Source organism: Manis pentadactyla, chromosome 3, assembly GCF_030020395.1.
Source record: "Manis pentadactyla isolate mManPen7 chromosome 3, mManPen7.hap1, whole genome shotgun sequence".
Lineage (NCBI taxonomy): Eukaryota > Metazoa > Chordata > Mammalia > Pholidota > Manidae > Manis > Manis pentadactyla.
In genome coordinates, this window is record NC_080021.1 from 19763786 (window position 1) to 19786808 (window position 23023).

Here is a 23023-nt window from a genome sequence, read left to right on the forward strand (position 1 = left end):
GATGCTCAGAGCACCTGCCATCCAGCCTTGGTTTGCCTGTGTCCCTGAGGTGGCTTCCACGGCCCTGACAGGCTCAGTGCCTGACGGTGCACACACCACCTGACATCTCAGGGGTCCCGACGCCATGACTCCCATGTGCTTTCACCCAGCAGCCTGGGAGTGCCTGCATCCTAGAGACTTACTTCCTGAGGCCTGATTATAGGTCAGCTCTGGCTAGACAGCCAGCGGACTTCCCTGTTCAGTGGTCTGCAGCCATGCCTTCCCTGGGAGGCCTGAACCCGAGCCTTGGGGAGGGAGGCTCCAAGTTTGTCCTTTCTTTACTTTCTCTGAGTCCTCGGTACCCAGTTGCATTCTTTGTACATCTATATATTAAGCCTGTAAAGAACTATGTAATAACTTTTCCCAAATTACCATGTGGTTTGTCTCCTAACTGGCCTCAGACAGGTACCAGATTAAACATAAGTGTACAACCTGTGGTAAGTGGCCCATGCTGAGACACTGGCCTTTGGCGAGGCCTTTTGCAAAGGCTCAAATCTTGCTCAACATTAGAGAATTCATATTGGAGAAAAACCGTAAGAATACAATAAATGTGAAAAGGCCTTTAACCAAGTTGATAACTTATTCATACTGGAGAGAAACTCCACCTATAGTCGATGGGGAGAGGGATGAAGCTGAAGCCCAAAACTTACCCAACATTGTATGATTCACACCAGAGAGAAACCTTGCGAATATACAAATACGACAAAGGCCTTTGGGGTCCACGCTGCTTTAACAGACCCAAGAGTGTACTGGAAAGAAACTTTCTGAATGTATCCAGCATGGGAAGAATTTTAGCCAAGCTCAACCTTTATTCATCAGAGAATTTACATTAAAAATAAATTGGATGTAAAGTTGAAGATATGATGTTAAAAAGCAGGAAGAGATAATCAGAAATGTTATTTCATTAAATGTGATAACCTTTGAAATGTGACCCAAGCACATGTGACCAAAGAGATTTAGCTAAGTATATGACATCTGCTGAGAGTGACTTTATCAAGATTTATTGGGAGAACTGTAGGCTCAGAAAATAGGCAGAATGTGATAAAAAGAACTTCGTTTGGTTGAAAAGTATGTGTAACTCACTTTCAGTTGATGAACACACTTTTTAAAAAATGAAATATTGTAATACAAGAGGTGTGTGTGTGTGTGTGTGTGTGTGTGTGTGCGCGCGTACTTGCAATATCAAACTATAAAACGTAGTAAAAGAGGACCTGAAGTAGAGGTCAAAAGCTGGTAATATACAGTTGATTCTGGATGACAGAATTCTTTAGAATGTAAATGCTTTTAGGTGAGCAAGCAATTTCTAGTCTACCGGCGGTCTCATCATCCCCTATATATTTTATATCCTGTGACTTCCTGCTGCCACACACCAGCCTGACCCATGAGGGCATTACCTGAAAATGGACAGAAAATTAGGTTGAGGAAAATGCTCTTGGGAAGTTAGTGCCTTACATAGTGAAGAGAGAGAATTTTTGGCCTTTGCCCATTGGACAAAAGACAGCATTGTGCTTACAGGAAGTATTTGGTTTACCCTGAGATTATGCTTTGTGACCCCAGAAACAAGAATTACTACATGTACTGCATACTTACTACACGTGAAGCATGTGCCAGGGACCTTATATTATCCTGATGTAACCCTCACGTCAAGTTCATGAGCTGCTTCCACCGTCCTTTTAGAAATGGGTTCAGAGAAGTAATTTGCCCAGGATGAAGTTGAGAGAGGCTCTGCTGTGGAGCTGAGAGCTGAGAGGCGGAGGGTGGTCAGTGCTGCCAGCAGACAGAGGGCAGGCGCTGCTGCAGGAGCAGAGGCCGCGACCCCGAGGTCATGGGTCCTGCGGATCACGGGCACAGAGCAGACCCCACTGTCAGGGCACAGAGGGGCTGCACGCAGGCCCCTCCTTACTGCTTGTGCTCCAGCTTGCTGCTGAGTGCTCTCAGTTCTGGTTGTACACTTAAGACAGTTTCTTGTTCTTTATTTCTGTTTATCTTTAAAATAAAACCTCATTAACTAAAGTTACTGAGGTTTATGCTAGTCTTTAGAACCTGAAAGAGCTTAATACAAGCTTTAATGGCTTCAAAACATTTTTTTTTATTTTAAAAAGTATGTCATTTACAAACCAAAAAGCACAAAATAGTACACACAATCTTTATATACATATTTTGCTAACAAAAGGCTGATCTTTATAGGGATTTAAAATAAATAATCTAAAAATCAGTATTACTGATAGCAAAATTGATCTCTCTCTTACTATCTCAGGGGACCAGCTTCCTATGCAGCCAAAAGATGAGGCGTTTGGTATCTGTTACGAGCCTGGGTGGTGAGTCTCTGGCGAAGATTTCTCACTCTCTCTATAAGATCCTGTTCCGTGGTGTCCCAGGGTGTTTTTCTTTGATTTAAAGAAACTTGGAAACAATATTTAAAATTAACAATGTTTGATTTTCTGACATAACCAATGATATAGCATTTATTTTAAAAGTAAATATGTTGCCAAGAAATCAATAATGAAATGAATAGCCCAAAAACTTTAAACAGTCACCTTCAATTTCTAGAAACTATTCTACCCCCAAAGGAATACAACTTTTATGTTTTTTGTTTTGCTGCTAAATAACCTAAACTTACTAAATATTCCTGAACTCAACTTTCAAATTTAGAATAATTTAGTTAAAAAGTTAAGTCTGATGTGCCAGAATAGAAAACAGCTGAGAATCTCTTGCACTTTCGCTTCACTTACGTATGACTTTTGGTTTAACTTTTATTCTGACACGAATTTATTAATGCATATAAAGGTATGAGTTAGCAATAATATTTTACACAATACTGAAATCTCATGATTTGTTATTAGGTATATTTCTTTTAAAGCTGGTCTTTTAGAGGACACTGTATAAAGGTTTGTTCTTCTATAAGGACTCCAAAGATCTTGTTAAATTGTGCTGCATCTACATGAGTTTTACTGAAAAAGCTGGCTCAAATAAAGTCAAACAGTTTCTTGTCCTCTCCCCCCTTTTAAAAACAAATCAAATACTTTCCTGGGAAAACTGTTAGCTCCTTTATGGGCTAATGCTGAGACTATATTATTGTATGATGTTTCCACCTTATCCTTTCTGAAATAAACAAAACCTCCAGGGAATCAAGTGGAGGGATCAAAAGTCATCTAATCAGCAAGAAGCCATCTGCCCTCAGCAGTTCTGACTGAGCGTCCCAGCAGTCCACCACAGCGCCTAGGGCAAACACATGTTTTCAATGGCTGTTGGACAGAACCCAGCCCAGAAGGGCAGAGTCAGGAAAATTCAAGTATGCAATGGCTTTGAAAACTAATGCTGAGATTTTCTCTGCATAAGGACATAAAAAATAGTTATGAGTATCATCACTTTAATTAGTGACCGATATCTGTGGCCTCTGACCATGTTTTTGGGCAGAGGTCCTGGGGCTAAAGAAATGGCACAGCTCTGAATGAGACTTGGCAAACGTTCTTTACTTGGGTTTCAGTCTGATCCAGTTTTCTCCCCAGCTGGAAATCTGAGAATCCAGCTGCCTTCATTTTGATATTTCCCTGGGAAAATGGTATCAACTTGCTGTAAATGTAATTTAAGCCACGATTTGCTTAAATATTGCTAACTTTAAAATGACAGGAGAAGCATTTCTTGCTTATCAACTCACTCTGTGTTGCGGACTCCGTCCTGATAACATCATGTAATTGTGAAGTTCCAGGCAAACAACTCGAGGCGGCCTGTTCGTTTCGGTACCTGGTCACTACTGTCAGGAAAGTGAGGAGAGAAAGAGGGTATTTGGTGAGTAAAAGCCTTTATTAATTCCAAATGGTCACTAGTAAATTAAAATTGCCAAGAATAAAAAAAGCCTCTGACTTTACTGTTCTGAGAAGAATGTCGTCACCATTCAAAAGGCGAAGGAAGGTAAGTGCAGTTAGAATTAAGAGCTGAGCTGAGGTTTTGGTTAATGGACTTTAAAAACACTTGTAGCTAAACCAAAAAGCCAACAAACTCAGGAACACTGACCCTAAGCATTTACTGGAAAAGGTTATGAAATGTGATTGGAGAGCCTTCCCTGAAAACTATGGGGAGCTTTAACCAGGCAGGATCTAATCACAGCAACATATGCAAACCTGAACCAGCAACAGGCAAGTTTCCCGGAACCCTCGTGGAGGAGTCAGCACACCTACATGGTGCCTCCCCCTATTTTTTACTAAATCACTCTCATCTCAAAATTTCTGCCCATCCTTTGGCTCAGCTGTGTCTGTACTGTTACCTGACTCCCACAGCTTTACATCCAATAAGACACCAAGGTGGTTTCTGATTTCTCATCCCAACGTCACTTGGAACAGAACTGTCCTGTCCTGTCCACTCCCATCCCTAGGGGCCCAGCCTCTGTAAGTCGCACTGACTCGGTAAGATGCTGCCTTTTACTTGGTCTTAAGAGCTTTGGCTAATGGTGTTAACTAATAGTTTTAGCTCACTGAGTCATTAAGACAATTTGCCTAATTACTAAATGACTAGTTTGCACTGGTGTGGGGGGATGAAATATGAGTCATCTTCAAATACTTGAAGGGCTGTCATGCGGCAGAGGCAGTAAACGTAACCTGCATTGCTCCAGAGAACAGTTTCTGAGAGAAAATTTTAAAAATAAGGCATAGTCAACTTTACATAAGGAAGGAATAGCTTTTCAATAAAATACTGGCAGAAAACACAGTAAGGTACTGAGCTTGCCTGCTCTGAAAGTATTCTGGCAGTGGTTAGATAACCACTATTGCAATGTTGCAGGGCTGATCCACATATCACACTGGTTCTTCAGATCCTTCCAAATCTGAGATCTCACAGCTCCTTGCCTTTCATCTGTCTTCCAAAATACATCCTGCCCATGGCTAGCTAACTCAGCTTCCCAAAGGGCCATGTTGTAAATATCTTTGTGCAAACAGCTCAGGGTTCCCTTTGGCCTATGGCAATGTTTCAGACACTGGCTGAGCAGATTCCTCTGCCACACTTGAAAATTCTAGTCTCCTAGTTTCTATCCTAGACCCACCTAATCAAATCACTGTTGGTGAGGTCCTGAATACGTATATTTAAAAAAGTAATCTTTAATTTACAGAAACAAGCTAACTGTAAGAAATTAGAATAAAGAATAAAGCATAATGTAAAAGTGCTTTTCCTATACTTTTTGTACTGCAATTTTTTTTCTTTATTCAACGTATGTCTTTTAAAGCCCCAAAGGTGATTCTTACTACTTTAAATTAATTATTTACTTAGTGACTTGGTATTAGATGTATCATGAAACTCAAAGGGATCACAAGGTACAAACTAAATTTTCTCCTAGTCCTGGGCACCAAGTTCATTATTCAGGAGGCAAGCCCTGTCATAGTGTTTCCAGGCCATTCTGCTGTGCAGCCAAGCTGGCCAAAAGGATGAGGCCCAGGCACTTAAGGACCCTACCTGCAATTTTCTACGATAGCCATAACCATCATTGTACAGAAGCTCTCTGCTCCAGCTGGCATAACTTATGTCACCAGGACAGGCAATTTTCTGTCGGTGACTAATTACATTTAATGAGTTCTATCATCACACATGAGTGCAGTTCAGGGAGGCTTTTGGTTGGTGAATCCACAAAATTGATAAAGGGAAAATTTGTGTGTCCATGTGTATGTGCATGTTTGTGGGGAAGATTCTCAGAGATGCCCACAAACTACAAAATGGTGTCATTCCACCATTACAATGCTGGAACTGTAACAAAATTAAAGATCACTTAGTCTGTAATCTCATTTTACAGACAAGAAAACTAAAGACCAGTAAGCATTCCTGAATTAATTCAAATGAATGAATGCAAGTGATTTAATAAAGTAAGCAGAGTTACACAGCTTAGTGACACTGGCTACGTTTATTTAAACTCTTGTGTTCATTTACTATAAAACTGGGACTAGGACCCACGTTTCTGTCACCCAGTTTGGGCTCCTGCCCCAAACCATGAAACTCTCCTTCTGAAATGTCCTTCCCGTTGCCTTGAGCACTTCCTTTATTCAAGGCCTGAAATTAAAAAACCTGGTCCAATGGCCCTACCTGGTAACAGCATTTACTAATGTCTTTTTTAAAAGAAAGAACAGTTTCATTGAGACATAATACAACATAAAATTCACCTTTTTAAAGTGTGCAATTCAGTGTTTTTGGTATATTTAGAATTATGCCACCATCATCACTAATTCTAGGCCATTTTTAACACCCTCTCCCCTACAAATTCCCAAAACCCCTTAGACCTCTCTCAATGCCCCTGCAACTGCTAAGTCTACTTTCTGCCTCTATAGATTTGCCTATTTGGGACATTTCATTTGAATAAATCATACAGTATGTGGCCTTTTACGTCTGCTTCTTTAACTTAGCATAAGGTTTTCAAGGGTCATCCATTTTATAGCATGAATCAGTACTTAATTCCTTTTCATTGCTGTATGTTTCTATTGTATGGATACACCATATTTTGTCAATCTATTCTTCATTTGATGGGTATGTAGATTGTTTCTTTTTGGCTATTGTGAATAATGACGCTATGAACATTCAAGTACAAGTTTTTGTATGGACATGTTTTCAATTCTCTTGGGTATATATGCGGAAGTGGAATTACTGGGTCATATAGTCACTCCAAGTTTAACTTTTTGAGGACCTGCCAAATTGTTTCCTAAAGTGGCTGTATCATTTTACATTCCCTCCAGCACTGCCCAATTTCTTTGATCTTTGTCAACACCTGATTATAGTATTGTTATGCTAGTAGGCATGAAGCGGCATCTCACTGTGGTTTTTATTTTAATTTTTTCTCATGTGATTTTGATTTGCATTTTCCTAAGGACTAATGAAGCTGAACATCTTGTGTCATGGGCCATTTGGGTATCTTCTTTGGAGAACTGTCTGTTCAACTCCTTTGCATACTTAACAATTTGGACCAATAGTTTTATAAGACATAGCTATTCAGTTACAATTTAAGTTTACAGACTTGGAATTTTAGGGGCAGTGAGGGCCATTCAAATTGTCCAGAAGGTACTATTTTTTGGAAAATAATAATAATTTCCTCCCCATTGTTAATAAAGAGTTGACATTAGGCAAAATTTTTAAATAAATAGCCTGTCATTGGCACAATCTCACCTCTTTCCTACTTTCTAGTTGCCTCCCTTCTGGGTCCTGAGTGACAAACCAGTGCTGAGCACCTCCAACCAAAATGCCATTTTCGGAATTATAGCTGATTTATCTCCCAGTGTTAAGATTAAATCACTCTTATTTAATTTATACATCATGATTAAGGAAGTGACAAGTTCTTACATATCTGCCTTTTTAAAAATGGGTGATTATTAACCAAATTATCTCGCATTGGTGAAATTTAGGAAAGTTAAAAAAATTTAGGTAGCATGGCAGGAAGACACCATAGAGAGGCCAACATGTAGGAAGCCTACTGATGAGAGAAGCTTTGTAGCTTCTTCTCTTTCTCTTTTTCTAAATCTAAAGTGCTCTACAAGCCTCAAGGATTTTTTCTTTCCAAAACAGGGGTAAGTTTAACAGAGTTAGGGAGAAGTGGCAGCTCCAGTTAGTATCTTTTATAAGTCAGTTTCAAATATTTAATTTGTGCAAAGAGTGATACTCCACTCCCTATGGAACCCAAGTGCTCGGGGTGCTATTAGGGATGAGATGCTATGTATGAGAGAGAATGAGGGGTTTCAAAAGTAGGCATAATTAAGTGATAATGCATTTTAATCCACAATTTTACTTTTCAAATTTGTGAATTATAAAAGTAGTAATGCACATAATATTATTCTTAAAAGCTCCAAAGTGGGCACAACCAAAAGGTTCATCAACTGATGAACGGATAAATAAAATGTGGAATATCCATCCATACAATGGAATACTATTTGGTAATAAAAAGAAATGAAGTACTGATATATATACTACAATGTAGTTGAAATTCAAAACCTTATATTAAGTGAAGGAAGTCAGACACAAAAAACCATACATTGTACAATTCCATTTACATGAAAAGTCCTGAACAGGCACACAATAGAGACAGGAAGTTCATTATGGTTACCAGGAGCCGGGGAGTGAAGGAAAAGGGGGAGTGCCTGAAAATGAGTACAGGGTTTATTTTGGGACTTTGAAAATGTTCTAAAATTGACTATGGTGATGGTTGCATAATATAAACAATATTTTTAACACATGGAAACACAACACTATTAAATTGTATACTTTAGGTGAATTACATAGCATGTGAATTATCAATAAAGCTGTCAAGAAAAGTAATACATATACATTATGAAAGACCAAAACAATTCAAAATATAATAAAAGTTCCTCATAACCATATTTTGGAATTTTAAGTTACAATGTAGAGTTTTCCAGTTGATGCCATTGTAAACCTTGCACCAAAACCTAAGGCTTGATTAAATCCTATAGTAAGTTTCCCTCTGTTACCTTAGTATATATATGATTGTCCCGAGGACCAGCAATTAGCAAAGCACAAATTTTTCCTAAAGTAAACTAGAAATAGTGCTTTTGGAACAAATCATATTCTAGTAGAGTAAGGGGATGCTGACGACAATGGAACCATGGAATAAAACAGAATCCTACCGGATGGTTAGAAACTTCTCAACGGAGCTGTTTTTTCAACAAGCCCCACCTCCTCAGCCCACTCTTTCCAATCAAAAAAACCCCACAACAATGGTGACTAGTGATTACATTTAGTTCAGGGATAATCTGAATAAAAATGCCTCAAGGTTTTATTCATGAAAATAGGCTATATTAATTGAATGAATCTGTTATTACCACAAAGTAAAAGGCATTCATGTATACTTACCTTCATTATATGGATATTCAGTATGTTCTGAAGCATCACTTATCTCTTTCTCTAGAAACCACTTTCTAGATGCATCTGAAAGAGCTGACGCTTTCTTTTCTGATTTCAAGATAAAGTCTTTTTCTTTAGCTTCCTCCCACTAAATACAAATAAATGGAAAAAAACATCACATAAAAATTGTAGCAATGCAAGTCCCTACAGTGTAGTAAGTCCTCTGTTTCCTTTAGTCCACTTCCTCTTAGGTTCCCAAGGCATGTAGGATCTGTTTGGCATTAGGAAAATTTAGGTGTCTGTCCTGGCCCACAGCCAACAAGAATCTTGAAAGTAGAGGCATCTATTTCTGATGTACACTCACCACTAAGAGAGCCACACAGTACACATACAGGCCCCCAACTATCCTTGAAATAAGTCATTTCTACAATGTCTCTTTTATTGCAAGCAACAGAAATCCTCTTGAGCTGTGTCTAGTGATGAACAGATATTGAAGGACAGGATAAAGTGGATTATGCCAGAGTCCTTGAAAATCATCACCCTTTTTGACTACCCATCCCCACCTTCTTTTTCCTTCCTTTGCTACAGTGGGTAGGAATGTTGACATGGAAGAACAGGGCCAATAATGCATTTTTAGCATTTCAGTAGATCGGAATGTATTCAGGTGAGATAAGAAGAAGACAATACAGCCCTCAGGAAGTACAATTTATTTTTTGTTTTTCCTTTGGCTCCTGTTTCTGCTTTTCTCTGCACATGTGCTCCATTCTCCTGCTTCTCTCTGAGACTAGCTCCTCTGCCTGCTCTTCTTGGGCAGCCTGCACCCCAGTGTGATCTTCCAGCACCAGTGACTATGACTGACCAACCACAGCTTTATGGTTCTGAAAATCCCTGGGGAAGAGTATCTTTCCAATCCTTAGTCTAGTCAAATTTATATCCTTGATTTGATCAACTATGGCCACCAAGTCATGAAATATGCAGGACTTTTAGAGATGATGGGAGGGGTAAGCTCTGCAGAAGGGGCTGCATGTGGGGCAGTCAATGAATCATAACCAGGACATCCAACTCTGTCTACCCTGCACACACCCCCTTTTTCTTATACAAAATAAGTTATTTCAATACATTTTAAATCTCACATCTTATGGGATTAAGCTAACTTTAACAATTAATGGCAATTGTCTTATTTAATTTGAATACTATGCCTTAGTGATAAAGTCTACAAACTTCAGAGAATGAATTCTCTGCCCAGCTCCGGTACACACAATGACTACAGGGAAGTCAAGTAATCTCTAATAGCCTCTGCTTTCCTCTTCCTCAAGTGAGAAAATAGTAACCTTAAAATTAGCTCAAATAGCAACTAAAATAAATTTAAAAACCTATACAACTCCTCAAATTTACCAATGTTCTATAGCTTTTATATGCAAGCACACATAAAATTTTTGGTTTAGAAATGCTAAGACATTAAATATGCATTAACTAACAAAAACCTTGTAAAGAATCACTAGGGCAGGAGAGACCACAGAGATCCATCCCTTCCATGTTACTGATGAGGAGACAGGGTCCGAGTGGTTTCCCAAGGCCACATAGTAGTCAAGCCAGCTCAGAACCGAGGACACCAGACACAAAGAAGGATCCCCACACACCTTGCAAAGCCAAGTGATCCCCAGCCCGCTCCCAAACAGATCATTTCACCCAAAGTACAGCAGCACCTGATTTCACAGTCTAGCTCAGGTGTCAGCAATCCTTCCCTTGAAGATGTGGGCTTCCCCACGACTTCCTGAGAATGGTCTCAGTGGGCAGCACTCCTACCCCACCCTGTCCTTGAATGAAAGAGTTGTAAGATAGGGCCCCGTGCTCCTTGGATGGGGCAGGAGGAAAATGACTCTGGAACAATGATGCCAAGGAAGTACATTAGTGAAAGCTTTCAGAATAGACATAATGAGAGAGCAGTAGAAAGAGAAAGTGAAAGAGTTCGGATCATTCCTAACTCTTCAATGTCCTCAGGGCAGTCCACTGTGCCTGCAATAATCTCTACAGTGCACAGGCACCACAGCTGTTGGGAGGACCAACCAATATACATATGTGATACATATTCTTACTTTCCTCCTCAAAATCCACTATATGATTCTTCTTTTTTTTTTTCTTTTTTTTGAGAGGGCATCTCTCATATTTTTTGATCAAATGGTTGTTAACAACAATAAAATTCTGTATAGGGGACTCAATGCTCAATGCACAATCATTAATCCACCCCAAGCCTAATTCTCATCAGTCTCCAGTCTTCTGAAGCATAATGAACAAGTTCTTACAGGGTGAACAAATTCTTACATAGTGAATAAGTTCTTACATGGTGAACAGTACAAGGGCAGTCATCACAGAAACTTTCGGTTTTGATCATGCATCATGAACTATAAACAATCAGGTCAAATATGAATATTTGTTTGATTTTTATACTTGATTTATATGTAAATCCCACATTTCTCCCTTATTATTATTATTTTTAATAAAATGCTGAAGTGGTAGGTAGATGCAAGATAAAGGTAGAAAACATAGTTTAGTGCTGTAAGAGGGCAAATGTAGATGATCAGGTGTGTGCCTGTAGGCTATGTGTTAATCCAAGCTAGACAAGGGCAATAAAACATCCACGTATGCAGAAGATTTCTCTCAGAACAGGGGGGGTGAGGTTCTAAGCCTCACCTCTGTTGATCCCCAATTTCTCACCTGATGACCCCCCTGCGACTGTGCCTGTCTTAGGTTGTTCCTCCCTTGAGGAATCTTACCCGTCTCTGGCTAACCAGTCATCTTCCGGGGCCATACAGGGAAATGTAAAGTTGGTAAGTGAGAGAGAAGCCTTATTGTTTGAAAAGGTTAGCTTTTTACTTCTTTGCAGATTTATGCCCTGTGGCTTTTATGCCCAATATTTGTCTTGAGGTATCTTTACCACTTGGAGGAGTTATGATACTCGGTAAATTCGATTTGAGGCACGAATTCTATTTAAAGGTTGTAATTAGGAAGGAAGAAGAAAAGCTATAGGAGTAGCAGACGGAAGAAAACATGGGAAGATTGATTATTTCTTTGACATATCTTCTTGTAGAGTAACTTCAGCATGTATAGGTTTTAAACTACTAATTAAATTGCGTACACACATTAACATAATAGGAGTACAGTTACATAACCAAAGCATACCTGTAATTACCAGCCATCTCCAGTGAAACCAAGAAAACCAGTTAGGCACCGTAGGGATTTGTGAAAACTTATCTATGATATGGTGGATACTGTCCAACTGAACTTGAACAGTCTGAGAGAAATCAGACAAATTAAAACAACCCATTCCTGGGGACTGTTCACATCCCATATGTTCTTTTAACAGTAGATAGTCTGTAGTTGTAAGATTTTGGAGCGCTACAACTTGCACTTCTTCTAATTCTTGGTTGAGTTCCAACAGTGTAGATCCAGTCAAATTTGTTGTTTTACTGTATGCACAGGCCAGCTTAGATATCTCCTTCTTCATTCCAATGGCAAGTCCAGGAACCAGTGGGATGAGTGGATCTACAACTGCAGCATCGCCTGGATCTTTCTTGAGGTTTTTTGATGATCATCTTCTGGTATGACTCTTCCAGAGAGTGCTGATGTTGGAAGTTCTTCTTCACATCATATCTTAGTTCATTTTCTGGGTAGCCAAATTAGGCTTTGATTCTCTGTATAAATACAAACAGACCCTTTGCCCACACTTTGATATGCCCTTTATACCATTGTGTAGAACTCACTGGAGGTCACCACACAGGAACTGCTTTTTTTTTTTTAAGAGAAAGGAATATTATCAGAAAAATGTACCTCCAGAGCCGATCATCTAACACCCTTTAAGTGATCAAAATTAAGGATATTTAAAGCATGCATTAATCGTTGATTTACAGTTAATTTTATCCTATCAGGGAGTAATCCCCCTTTTCTTTCTTTCTTTTTTTTTGTTATCACTAATCTACACTTACATGAAGAATATTATGTTTACTAGGCGCTCCCCTATACCAGGTCCCCCCTATAAAACCCTTTACAGTCACTGTCCATCAGCATAGCAAAATGTTGTACAATCACTACTTGTCTTCTCTGTATTGTACAGCCCTCCCCTTTCTCCCACCCCGCCATTATGCATGCTAATCTTAATACCTCCCTTCTTTTTCCCCCCCTCATCCCTCCCTACCGACCCATCCTCCCCAGTCCCTTTCCCTTTGGTACCTGTTAGTCCATTCTTGGGTTCTGTGATTCCACTGCTGTTTTGTTCCTTCAGTTTTTCCTTTGTTCTTATATTCCACAGATGAGTGAAATCATTTGGTATTTCTCTTTCTCCGCTTGGCTTATTTCACTGAGCATAATACCCTCCAGCTCCATCCATGTTGCTGCAAATGATTGGATTTGCCCTCTTCTTATGGCTGAGTAGTATTCCACTGTGTATATGTACCACATCTTCTTTATCCATTCATCTACCGATGGACATATAGGTTGCTTCCAATTCTTGGCTATTGTAAATAGTGATGCGATAAACATAGGGGTGCATCTGTCTTTCTCAAACTTGATTGCTGCGTTCTTAGGGTAAATTCCTAGGAGTGAAATTCCTGGGTCAAATGGTAAGTCTGTTTTGAGCATTTTGATGAACCTCCATACTGCTTTCCACAATGGTTGAACTAATTTACATTCCCACCAGCAGTGTAGGAGGGTTCCCCTTTCTCCACAGCCTCGCCAACATTTGTTGTTGTTTGTCTTTTGGATGGCAGCCATCCTTACTGGTGTGAGGTGATACCTCATTGTAGTTTTAATTTGCATTTCTCTGATAATTAGTGATGTGGAGCATCTTTTCATGTGTCTGTTGGCCATCTGTATTTCTCTTTTGGAGAACTGTCTGTTCAGTTCCTCTGCCCATTTTTTAATTGGATTATTTGTTTTTTGTTTGTTGAGGCGTGTGAGCTCTTTATATATTTTGGACGTCAAGCCTTTATCAGATCTGTCATTTACAAATATATTCTCCCATACTGTAGGGTACCTTTTTGTTCTATTGATGGTGTCTTTTGCTGTACAGAAGCTTTTCAGCTTAATATAGTCCCACTTGTTCATTTTTGCTGTTGTTTTCCTTGCCTGGGGAGATATGTTCAAGAAGAGGTCACTCATGTTTATGTCTAAGAGGTTTTTGCCTATGTTTTTTTCCAAGAGTTTAATGGTTTCATGACTTACATTCAGGTCTTTGATCCATTTTGAATTTACTTTTGTGTATGGGGTTAGGCAGTGGTCCAGTTTCATTCTCCTACATGTAGCTGTCCAGTTTTGCCAGCACCATCTGTTGAAGAGACTGTCATTTCCCCATTGTATGTCCATGGCTCCTTTATCAAATATTAATTGACCATATATGTTTGGGTTAATGTCTGGAGTCTCTAGTCTGTTCCACTGGTCTGTGGCTCTGTTCTTGTGCCAGTACCAAATTGTCTTAATTACTATGGCTTTATAGTAGAGCTTGAAGTTGGGGAGTGAGATCCCCCCTACTTTATTCTTCTTGCTCAGGATTGCTTTAGCTATTCGGGGTCTTTGGTGTTTCCATATGAATTTTTGAATTATTTGTTCCAGTTCATTGAAGAATGTTGCTGGTAATTTGATAGGGATTGCATCAAATCTGTATATTGCTTTGGGGCAGGATGGCCATTTTGACGATATTAATTCTTCCTAGCCACAAGCATGGGATGAGTTTCCATTTGTTAGTGTCCCCTTTAATTTCTCTTAAGAGTGACTTGTAGTTTTCAGAGTATAGGTCTTTCACTTCTTTGGTCAGATTTATTCCTAGGTATTTTATTCTTTTTGATGCAATTGTGAATGGAATTGTTTTCCTGATTTCTCTTTCTATTGGTTCATTGTGAGTGTATAGGAAAGCCACAGATTTCTGTGTGTTGATTTTGTATCCTGCAACTTTGCTGTATTCCAATATCAGTTCTAGTAGTTTTGGGGTAGAGTCTTTAGGGTTTTTTATGTACAATATCATGTCATCTGCAAATAGTGACAGTTTAACTTCTTCTTTACCAATCTGGATTCCTTGTATTTCTTTGTTTTGTTTGATTGCCGTGGCTAGGACCTCCAGTACTATGTTAAATAGCAGTGGGGAGAGTGGGCATCCCTGTCTAGTTCCCGATCTCAGAGGAAAAGCTTTCAGCTTCTCGCTGTTCAGTATAATGTTGGCTGTGGGTTTATGATATATGGCCTTTATTATGTTGAGGTACTTGCTCTCTGTTCCCATTTTGCTGAGAGTTTTTATCATGAATGGATGTTGAATTTTGTCAAATGCTTTTTCAGCATCTATGGAGATGACCATGTGGGTTTTGCCTTTCTTTTTGTTGATGTGGTGCATGATGTTGATGGATTTTCGAATGTTGTACCATCCTTGCATCCCTGGGATGAATCCCACTTGCTCATGGTGTATGATGCTTTTGATGTGTTTTTGAATTTGGTTTGCTAATATTTTGTTGAGTATTTTTGCATCTACATTCTTCAGGGATATTGGTCTGTAATTTTCTTTTTTGGTGGGGTCTTTGCCTGGTTTTGGTATTAGTGTGATGTTGGCTTCATAGAATGAGTTTGGGAGTATTCCCTCCTCTTCTATTTTTTGGAAAACTTTAAGGAGAATGGGTATTATGTCTTCTCTGTGTGTCTGATAAAATTCCGAGGTAAATCTGTCCGGTCCGGGGGTTTTGTTCCTGGGTAGTTTTTTGATTACGGTTTCAATTTCTTTGCTCGTAATTGGTTTGTTTAACTTTTGTGTTTCTTCCTTGGTCAGTCTTGGAAGGTTGTATTTTTCTAGGAAGTTGTCCATTTCTTCTAGGTTTTCCAGCTTGTTGGCATATAGGTTTTCATAGTAGTCTTTAATAATTCTTTGTATTTCTGTGGAGTCTGTTGTGATTTTTCCGTTCTCATTTCTGATTCTGTTGATTTGTGTTGATTCTCTTTTTCTCTTAATAAGTTTGGCTAGAGGCTTATCTATTTTGTTTATTTTCTTAGAGAACCATCTCTTGGTTTCATTGATTTTTGCTATTGTTTTATTCTTCTCAATTTTGTTTATTTCTTCTCTGATGTTTATTACGTCCCTCCTTCTGCTGACTTTAGGCCTCATTTGTTCTTCTTTTTCTAATTCCAATAATTGTGATGTTAGAGTATTCATTTGGGATTGTTCTTCCTTCTTCAAGTGTGCCTGGATCGCTATATAGTTTCCTCTTAGGGCTGCTTTTGCTGCGTCCCACAGAAGTTGGGGCTTTGTGCTGTTGTTGTCATTTGTTTCTATATATTCCTTGATCTCTATTTTAATTTGTTCATTCATCCATTGATTATTTAGGAGCATGTTGTTAAGCCTCCATGTGTTTGTGATCCTCTTTGCTTTCTTTGTACAGTTTATTTCTAGTTTTATGCCTTTGTGGTCTGAAAAGTTGGTTGGTAGAATTTCAATATTTTGGATTTTGCTGAGGCTCTTTTTGTGGGCTAGTATGTGGTCTATTCTAGAGAATGTTCCATGTGCACTTGAGAAGAATGTATATCCTGTTGCTTTTGGATGTAGAGTTCTATAGATGTCTATTAGGTCCATCTGTTCTACTGTGTTGTTCAGTGCTTCCGTGTCCTTACTTATTTTCTGCCCGGTGGATCTGTCCTTTGGAGTGAATGGTGTGTTCAAGTCTCCTAAAATGAATACATTGCAGTCTATTTCCCCGTTTAGTTCTGTTAGTATTTGTTTCACATATGCTGGTGCTCCTGTGTTGGGTGCATATATATTTATAATGGTTATATCCTCTTGTTGGACTGAGCCCTTTATCATTATGTAGTGTCCTTCTTTATCTCTTGTTACTTTCTTGGTTTTGAAGTCTATTTTGTCTGATATTAGTACTGCAACTCCTGCTTTCTTTTCGCTGTCGTTTGCCTGAAATATGTTTTTCCATCCCTTGACTTTTAGTCTGTATGTGTCTTTGGGTTTGAGGTGAGTTTCTTGTAAGCAACATATAGATGGGTCTTGCTTTTTTATCCATTCTATTACTCTGTGTCTTTTGATTGGTGCATTAAGTCCATTTACATTTAGGGTGACTATTGAAAGATATGTACTTATTGCCATTGCAGGCTTTATATTCATGGTTACCAAAGGTTCAAGGTTAGCCTCTTTAGTATCTTACTGTCTAACTTAGCTCGCTTATTGAGCTGTTATATACACTGTCTGGAGATTCTTTTCTTCTCTCCCTTCTTATTCCTCCTCCTCCATTCTTCATATGTTGGGTGTTTTGTTCTGTGCTCTTTTTAGGAGTGCTCACATCTAGAGCAGTCCCTGTAGGATGCCCTGCAGAGGTGGTTTGTGGGAAGCAAATTCCCTCAGCTTTTGCTTGTCTGGGAATTGTTTAATCCCGCCATCATATTTAAATGATAGTCGTGCTGGATACAGTATCCTTGGTTCAAGGCCCTTCTGTTTCATTGCATTAAATATATCATACCATTCTCTTCTGGCCTGTAGGGTTTCTGTCGAGAAGTTTGATGTTAGCCTGATGGGTTTTCCTTTATAGGTGCCCTTTTTCTCTCTAGCTGCCTTTAAAACTCTTTCCTTGTCCTTGATCTTTGCCATTTTAATTATTATATGCTGTTGGGGGTTCTGTGTATTTCTGTGGTCTGTTTGATTATTTCCTCCCCCAGTGTGGGGAAGTTTTCAGCAATTATTTCTTCCAAGATACTTTCCATCCCTTTTCCTCTCTCTTCTTCTTCTGGAACCCCTATAATACAGATATTGTTCCTTTTGGATTGGTCACACTGTTCTCTTAATATTGTTTCATTCCTGGAGATCCTTTTATCTCTCTCTATGTCAGCTTCTATGCGTTCCTGTTCTCTGGTTTCTATTCCATCAATGGCCTCCTGCATCTTATCCATTCTGATTATAAATCCTTCCAGAGTTTGTTTCATTTCTGTAATCTCCTTCCTGGCATCTGTGATCTCCTCCAGACTTCATCCCATTTCTCTTGCATATTTCTCTGCATCTCTGTCAGCATGTTTATGATTTTTTGAATTAAAAAGATTTTGAATTCTTTGTCAGGAAGACTGGTTAGGTCTGTCTCCTTCTCTGGTGTTGCCTCTGTGATCTTGGTTTGCCTGTAGTTTTGCCTTTTCATGGTGACAGGAATAGTTTGCAGAGCTGGGACGAGTGACGGCTGGAAGAACTTCCCTTGTTGGTTTGTGGCCCTCCTCTCCTGGGAGAACAGCGACCTCTAGTGGCTTGTGCTGGGTAGCTGCGGGCAGACAGGGCTTCTGCTTCCTGCCCGGCTGCTATGGAGTTTATCTCCGCTGTTGCTGTGGGCGTGGCCTGGCTCCAGCTGCCCCTTTGTGAGGCGCTGGGTTCTCGCAGGTGTGGATGTGGTCTGGATGTTGTCCTGTGTCCTCTAGTCTTTATTCTAGGAAGAGTTGTCTTTGTTATATTTTCATAGATATATGTGGTTTTGGGAGGAGATTTCTGCTGCTTTACTCACGCCACCATCTTGGCTCCGCCTGATTCTTCTTTAAGAATTCAATTCTGATTTTATTTGGGATGATAATGTACCCTGCTAAAAATACTGTATTTTTCCAACATCTTCTGTAGCCTGTGCAGCGAGAAATGTGATATGGGACTTTTGGGAAGAAGTTAGAAAGGAGTTGTCTCAGCTGGGAGATGGAACCTTTTACCGTTCTCCCTGCTGTCTGGCATGCATATGTGATGAAGTGCAGCAATCATCTTGGGTGGTAAGGTATCCTTAAGAATTAGAGCTGTACACCAGGATGTAGTGCCAAAAGGTTGAAGGAGGCAGTTTTCCTGGTGATGGTGAAGCCAGGAAACCAACCCGGACTGCCTACCTCCAAACTTCTTTCAGGTGAAGAAGAAAACCACTTCTGGCTTGCACTTGGCCACTGTTATTTCGGGTTTTGCTTCTAGCAGCTGCCTACAATTCCTAACTGTTTAAAATCTTTTATATTGAAAGTATAAAGAGTCAGGTAAAACTCAAGTAGTCATTATCATCAAATTGGCCAGAACAAACCCAGGAAGCTGAGAAGTCGAGATGCACTAATGTAAATGAGAAAGATGCTTAGTCATTTTAAGTACCATCAATATTAAATTTCTTCTCTCAGCAATACTTATTAAAATTAGATTATCTTTATGATCTTTCCTAACAAAAATTATTTGTTTTGATGCCTTTATCATTTGATTATGTAATATTTCAAAATTTAAATGACTGTAACACCGTTCTTACCTTTTTAGCTTCCTCCCCCATCATTGCATTTAATACTTCTATTTCTTTTCTTCTGTTTTTCTGAAGGAGTTTGGCCATATCCTTGTAACATTCATTTTGTTGCAGATCATCACATCTTTGTTTATGTAAAGCCCGAATCTGCGAGTCAGTATTTAGACATGCTTGTTCAGCTTCCGCCAAATTTTCTTCAATTAACTAACAAAAATTTATGAATTTCAGAAACAAGGTCAGACTATATAAAATGTGGTATAGCCATTCAATGTATCTAAGTGCCTAGGGGGGCTGTTTGTAACCCGGGTTGCATGTTAGAATCACCTCAGAGTGTTTAAAACAAACTGATGTCCAGGCCCACCGCAAGTCAATTACATTGCTCTCTGGGGCGGATGGATATTGGGGCTTTTAGGAAGCTCTCTAGGCGATTCTAATGTATAGCCAAGGCTGCAAATTTCTAAGCTAAGGGATGGGTGGGACTGAATAATTTCCATGTTTCAGCCCTTTGAAAAGAAGAAACCATTCTTACAGACCAAAGTCCCTAAGAGAAAAAAAAAAGGTGGATTATTCTTGGGGTATCAGCTAAGGGATTGTTGTAGAACAGAAGGTAGGAAAATCTTGCACTATTTCTGCCTTTTGGACAAGGGCCAGGCCCTGCCACACACCCATTTAACATTTTGTTAGAGATAAGAAAGTCCTTTCTTGAAGGTCTCAGATTCCATTTCAATTCACTTAAGCCAGCACTTCTGAAAGGATGCTCCATAAGAAATTGTTATTAGTAAGTTTGGGAAACTTTCTAAAAGATTCACAATGTTCCATTTCCTCAAATTTGGTATGAAAAAACCTAACAGCATTTCCAACACTTCTCTGTTATCCCCCATTTTACTAAAAGTTATTAATTAGTCTACAGAATATATTTGGGAAATGCTGGCTTATATACCGGTCAGAGACCTCATGATTTGCAATTGATATACTCAGGGACAATTTCTGAGACAGACATAACACAGTATAACACAGTAGAATAGTATTTATAAAATTACTATTTCCTTTGTATTTTTTTTGTCTTAAAGTTCTCAGAGTATAAAAGACACATGTATACGGCTATCAATGAAATAAGTAATCTGTAAGTAAAATAATTTGAGATCCTAAGAGCTGTGATAAATGATGCAAAGAAAGGAATTAACTCAACCTTAGAGTTCAATTTTTAATTTCTTCTTTTAAAAGGATGACAGATGGAAATATCTCCCCCTATATATACACTAAATTTATCACGCTTACCTTCTGAGTTTTTTCATTCAGCGTTTGATCTGTGTCTATGAGTTTATGAAACATGTGTTCTTCAAGATCCACTTTTCGTCTATGGGCATCTGTATCTTCTCTCATTTCTTTTGCAACAGCTTCTTGATTTCTAGTAAGATTCTGTTAATCATTTGTAAAAAAAAAAATCACCTATCTATATAATAATAATGCTAGACAAAATATGACTTTTTTCCCCTCAGAATACTAATATGCACATAGATAAAAACTGTAATCATCTAGTTTTCAAAGTAAATAGCAAGCAGCAATGACATCAGGGAAAACAAGAGTAAGGATCTCTGAAAATTCTCTCATCCATAAAAACACTGAAAACATTGGCAAAACCAACTTTTTCAGAACCCTGGAAATTAACTGAAGGCTTGCAGCAATCTAGGGAGCATTTATTCATAAAAATGGCTGAATCTTGATAAGAACAGCAAGCTTTATGGCATTTTTTAAAATTAAGGTATCATTGATACACACTCTTACGAAGGTTTCATAAGAAAAACAATGTGGTTATTACATTCACCCTTATTATCAAGTCCCTGAGTGCCCCCTCACACTCCACTGCAGTCACTGTCCATCAGTGTAGTAAGATGCCATAGAGTCCCTATTTGTATTCTCTGAGTTACACTGTCCTTTATGGCATTTTTAACTTCCATTATTCCTAGTCCCACTCTACCCCTAACTTCTTAATGACCCTTGGAAAGTAGTAGTTTGGCGAATGAAAGGGGTGAAATGGAGCTGGAGCTCCTTCCATCTCCCTTTCCCACAGAACTGTCATCATTTGACCTGTCTGGTGGTTTTGAAGACCCCATTCCCAAGGCTCTGTCTTTATTTGTCTTGACTCAGAACTCACTACTTGAACAGCCTTTTCCCTGGGAATGTTTGCTGAAAACAATCGGAGGAAAATTGCTTAACATCTTGGCTGCCTGAGGCAGCACATCACAGGGTAAAAAACAGGTTAATCAAAAAGCTTTATAGGAAAAGATGGGAAGCAGATATCCACAGTGGGGCTTTGAAAAGCTCCCATGGATTCCTGGGATTCTAGGAAGCCATGTGCACATGCCAAGAGCTGTGTGAATCCTCAGACCTGAGAGGGTCCTAAGCTCTCAACTCTGGTGAACTGAGGTTTTGCAAAATCAGAAAGCAAAATTTAAGAGAGATGCAAACTACCTCTGTGTTGAAGGCATGTTCCAACATGATGCAGAAACAGTCCCTTGGCAAAGATTAGAAGTTTACTGGTTAAAGGCATCTAATGAAATCTGTCTCATCACTAAAGTTAATTGAGCAGAGACTTCAGTGGCTACACGTGAAAAAGATAGAGACGTTGTAGAATTAATTCAACAGTCACTAAGCGAAGAAACAAGAAACCCTGGGGAGGGAGAAGAATCTGATTTCCAGAAATGCCGTGTTATTGTTTAAAATATCTAGTTTTCAAAAAGAAATTACATGACATATTAAAACCAAGAAAGTATGGCCCTTCATACTTTGAATAGACATTAACCACATGATCTCCAAAGAAGATATAAAAATGGCCAATAAACATATAAAAAGATGCTTGACATTATAACCATTAGGGAAACATAAACCAAAACCACAATAACATACTACTTCACACCCACTAGTATGGCTATAATCAAAAGGACAAGCAATAATAATTACTCAGGAGAATGTAGAGAAATTGGAACTCTACATTCCAATTGCTTTTTTTATTATTATTATTTTTTATTTTGTTATCATTAATCTACAGTTACATGAAGAACATTATGTTTACTAGGCTCCCCCCTTCAGCAAGTCCGCCCCACAAACCCCATTATAGTCACTGTCCATCAGCGTAGTAAGATGTTGTAGAATCACTACTTGTCTTCTCTGTGTTGCACAGCCCTCCCCATGCCCCCCCCCACATTATACATGCTAATCGTAATACCCCCTTTCTTTTCCCCTACCTTTATCCCTCCCTTCCCTCCCATTCTCCCCAGTTCCTTTCCCTTTGGTAACTGTTAGTCCATTCTTGGGTTCTGTGATTCTGCTGCTGTTTTGTTCCTTCAGTTTTTCTTTGTTCTTATACTCCACATATGAGTGAAATCATTTGGTATTTGTCTTTCTCTGCCTGGTCTTATTTCACTGAGCATAATACCCTCTAGCTCCATCCATGTTGTTGCAAATTGTAGGCTTTGTTTTCTTCTTATGGCTGAATAATATTCCATTGTGTATATGTACCACATCTTCTTTATCCATTCACCTACTGATGGACACTTAGGTTGCTTCCATTTCATGGCTATTGTAAATAGTGCTGTGGTAAACATAGGGGTGCATCTGTCTTTTTCAAACTGGGCTGCTGCATTCTTAGGGTAAATTCCTAGGAGTTGAATTCCTGGGTCAAATGGTATTTCTATTTTGAGCATTTTGAGGAACCTCCACACTGCTTTCCACAATGGTTGAACTAATTTACATACCCACCAGCAGTGTAGGAGGGTTCCCCTTTCTCCACAACCTCGCCAACATTTGTTGTTGTGGAACTCTACATTCCTAAGTATAGTTGACCCTTGAACAACACAGGTTTGAACTACACAGGTCCACTTATATGTGGGTTTTTTCCAAGGAAAATT

General features: G+C 39.0%; 1 protein-coding gene across 2 annotated transcripts in view; it reads right to left on the reverse strand.

Moving 5' to 3' along the window:
• Positions 1-786: 786 nt before the first annotated feature.
• TBC1D31 (TBC1 domain family member 31) overlaps positions 787-23023 on the reverse strand; it is a 67114-nt gene continuing 44877 nt past the window's right edge. Inside the window, exons 18-22 of one of the 2 annotated variants that reach the window (XM_036925511.2) lie at positions 20394-20534; positions 19125-19319; positions 8869-9007; positions 3698-3793; positions 787-2442 (exon numbers count right to left, since the gene is read on the reverse strand). In XM_036925511.2, coding sequence (XP_036781406.2) covers positions 2309-2442; positions 3698-3793; positions 8869-9007; positions 19125-19319; positions 20394-20534 — 705 coding nt within the window. In that variant the 3' untranslated portion in view covers positions 787-2308. The other variant, XM_036925512.2, reaches the window with a different exon arrangement.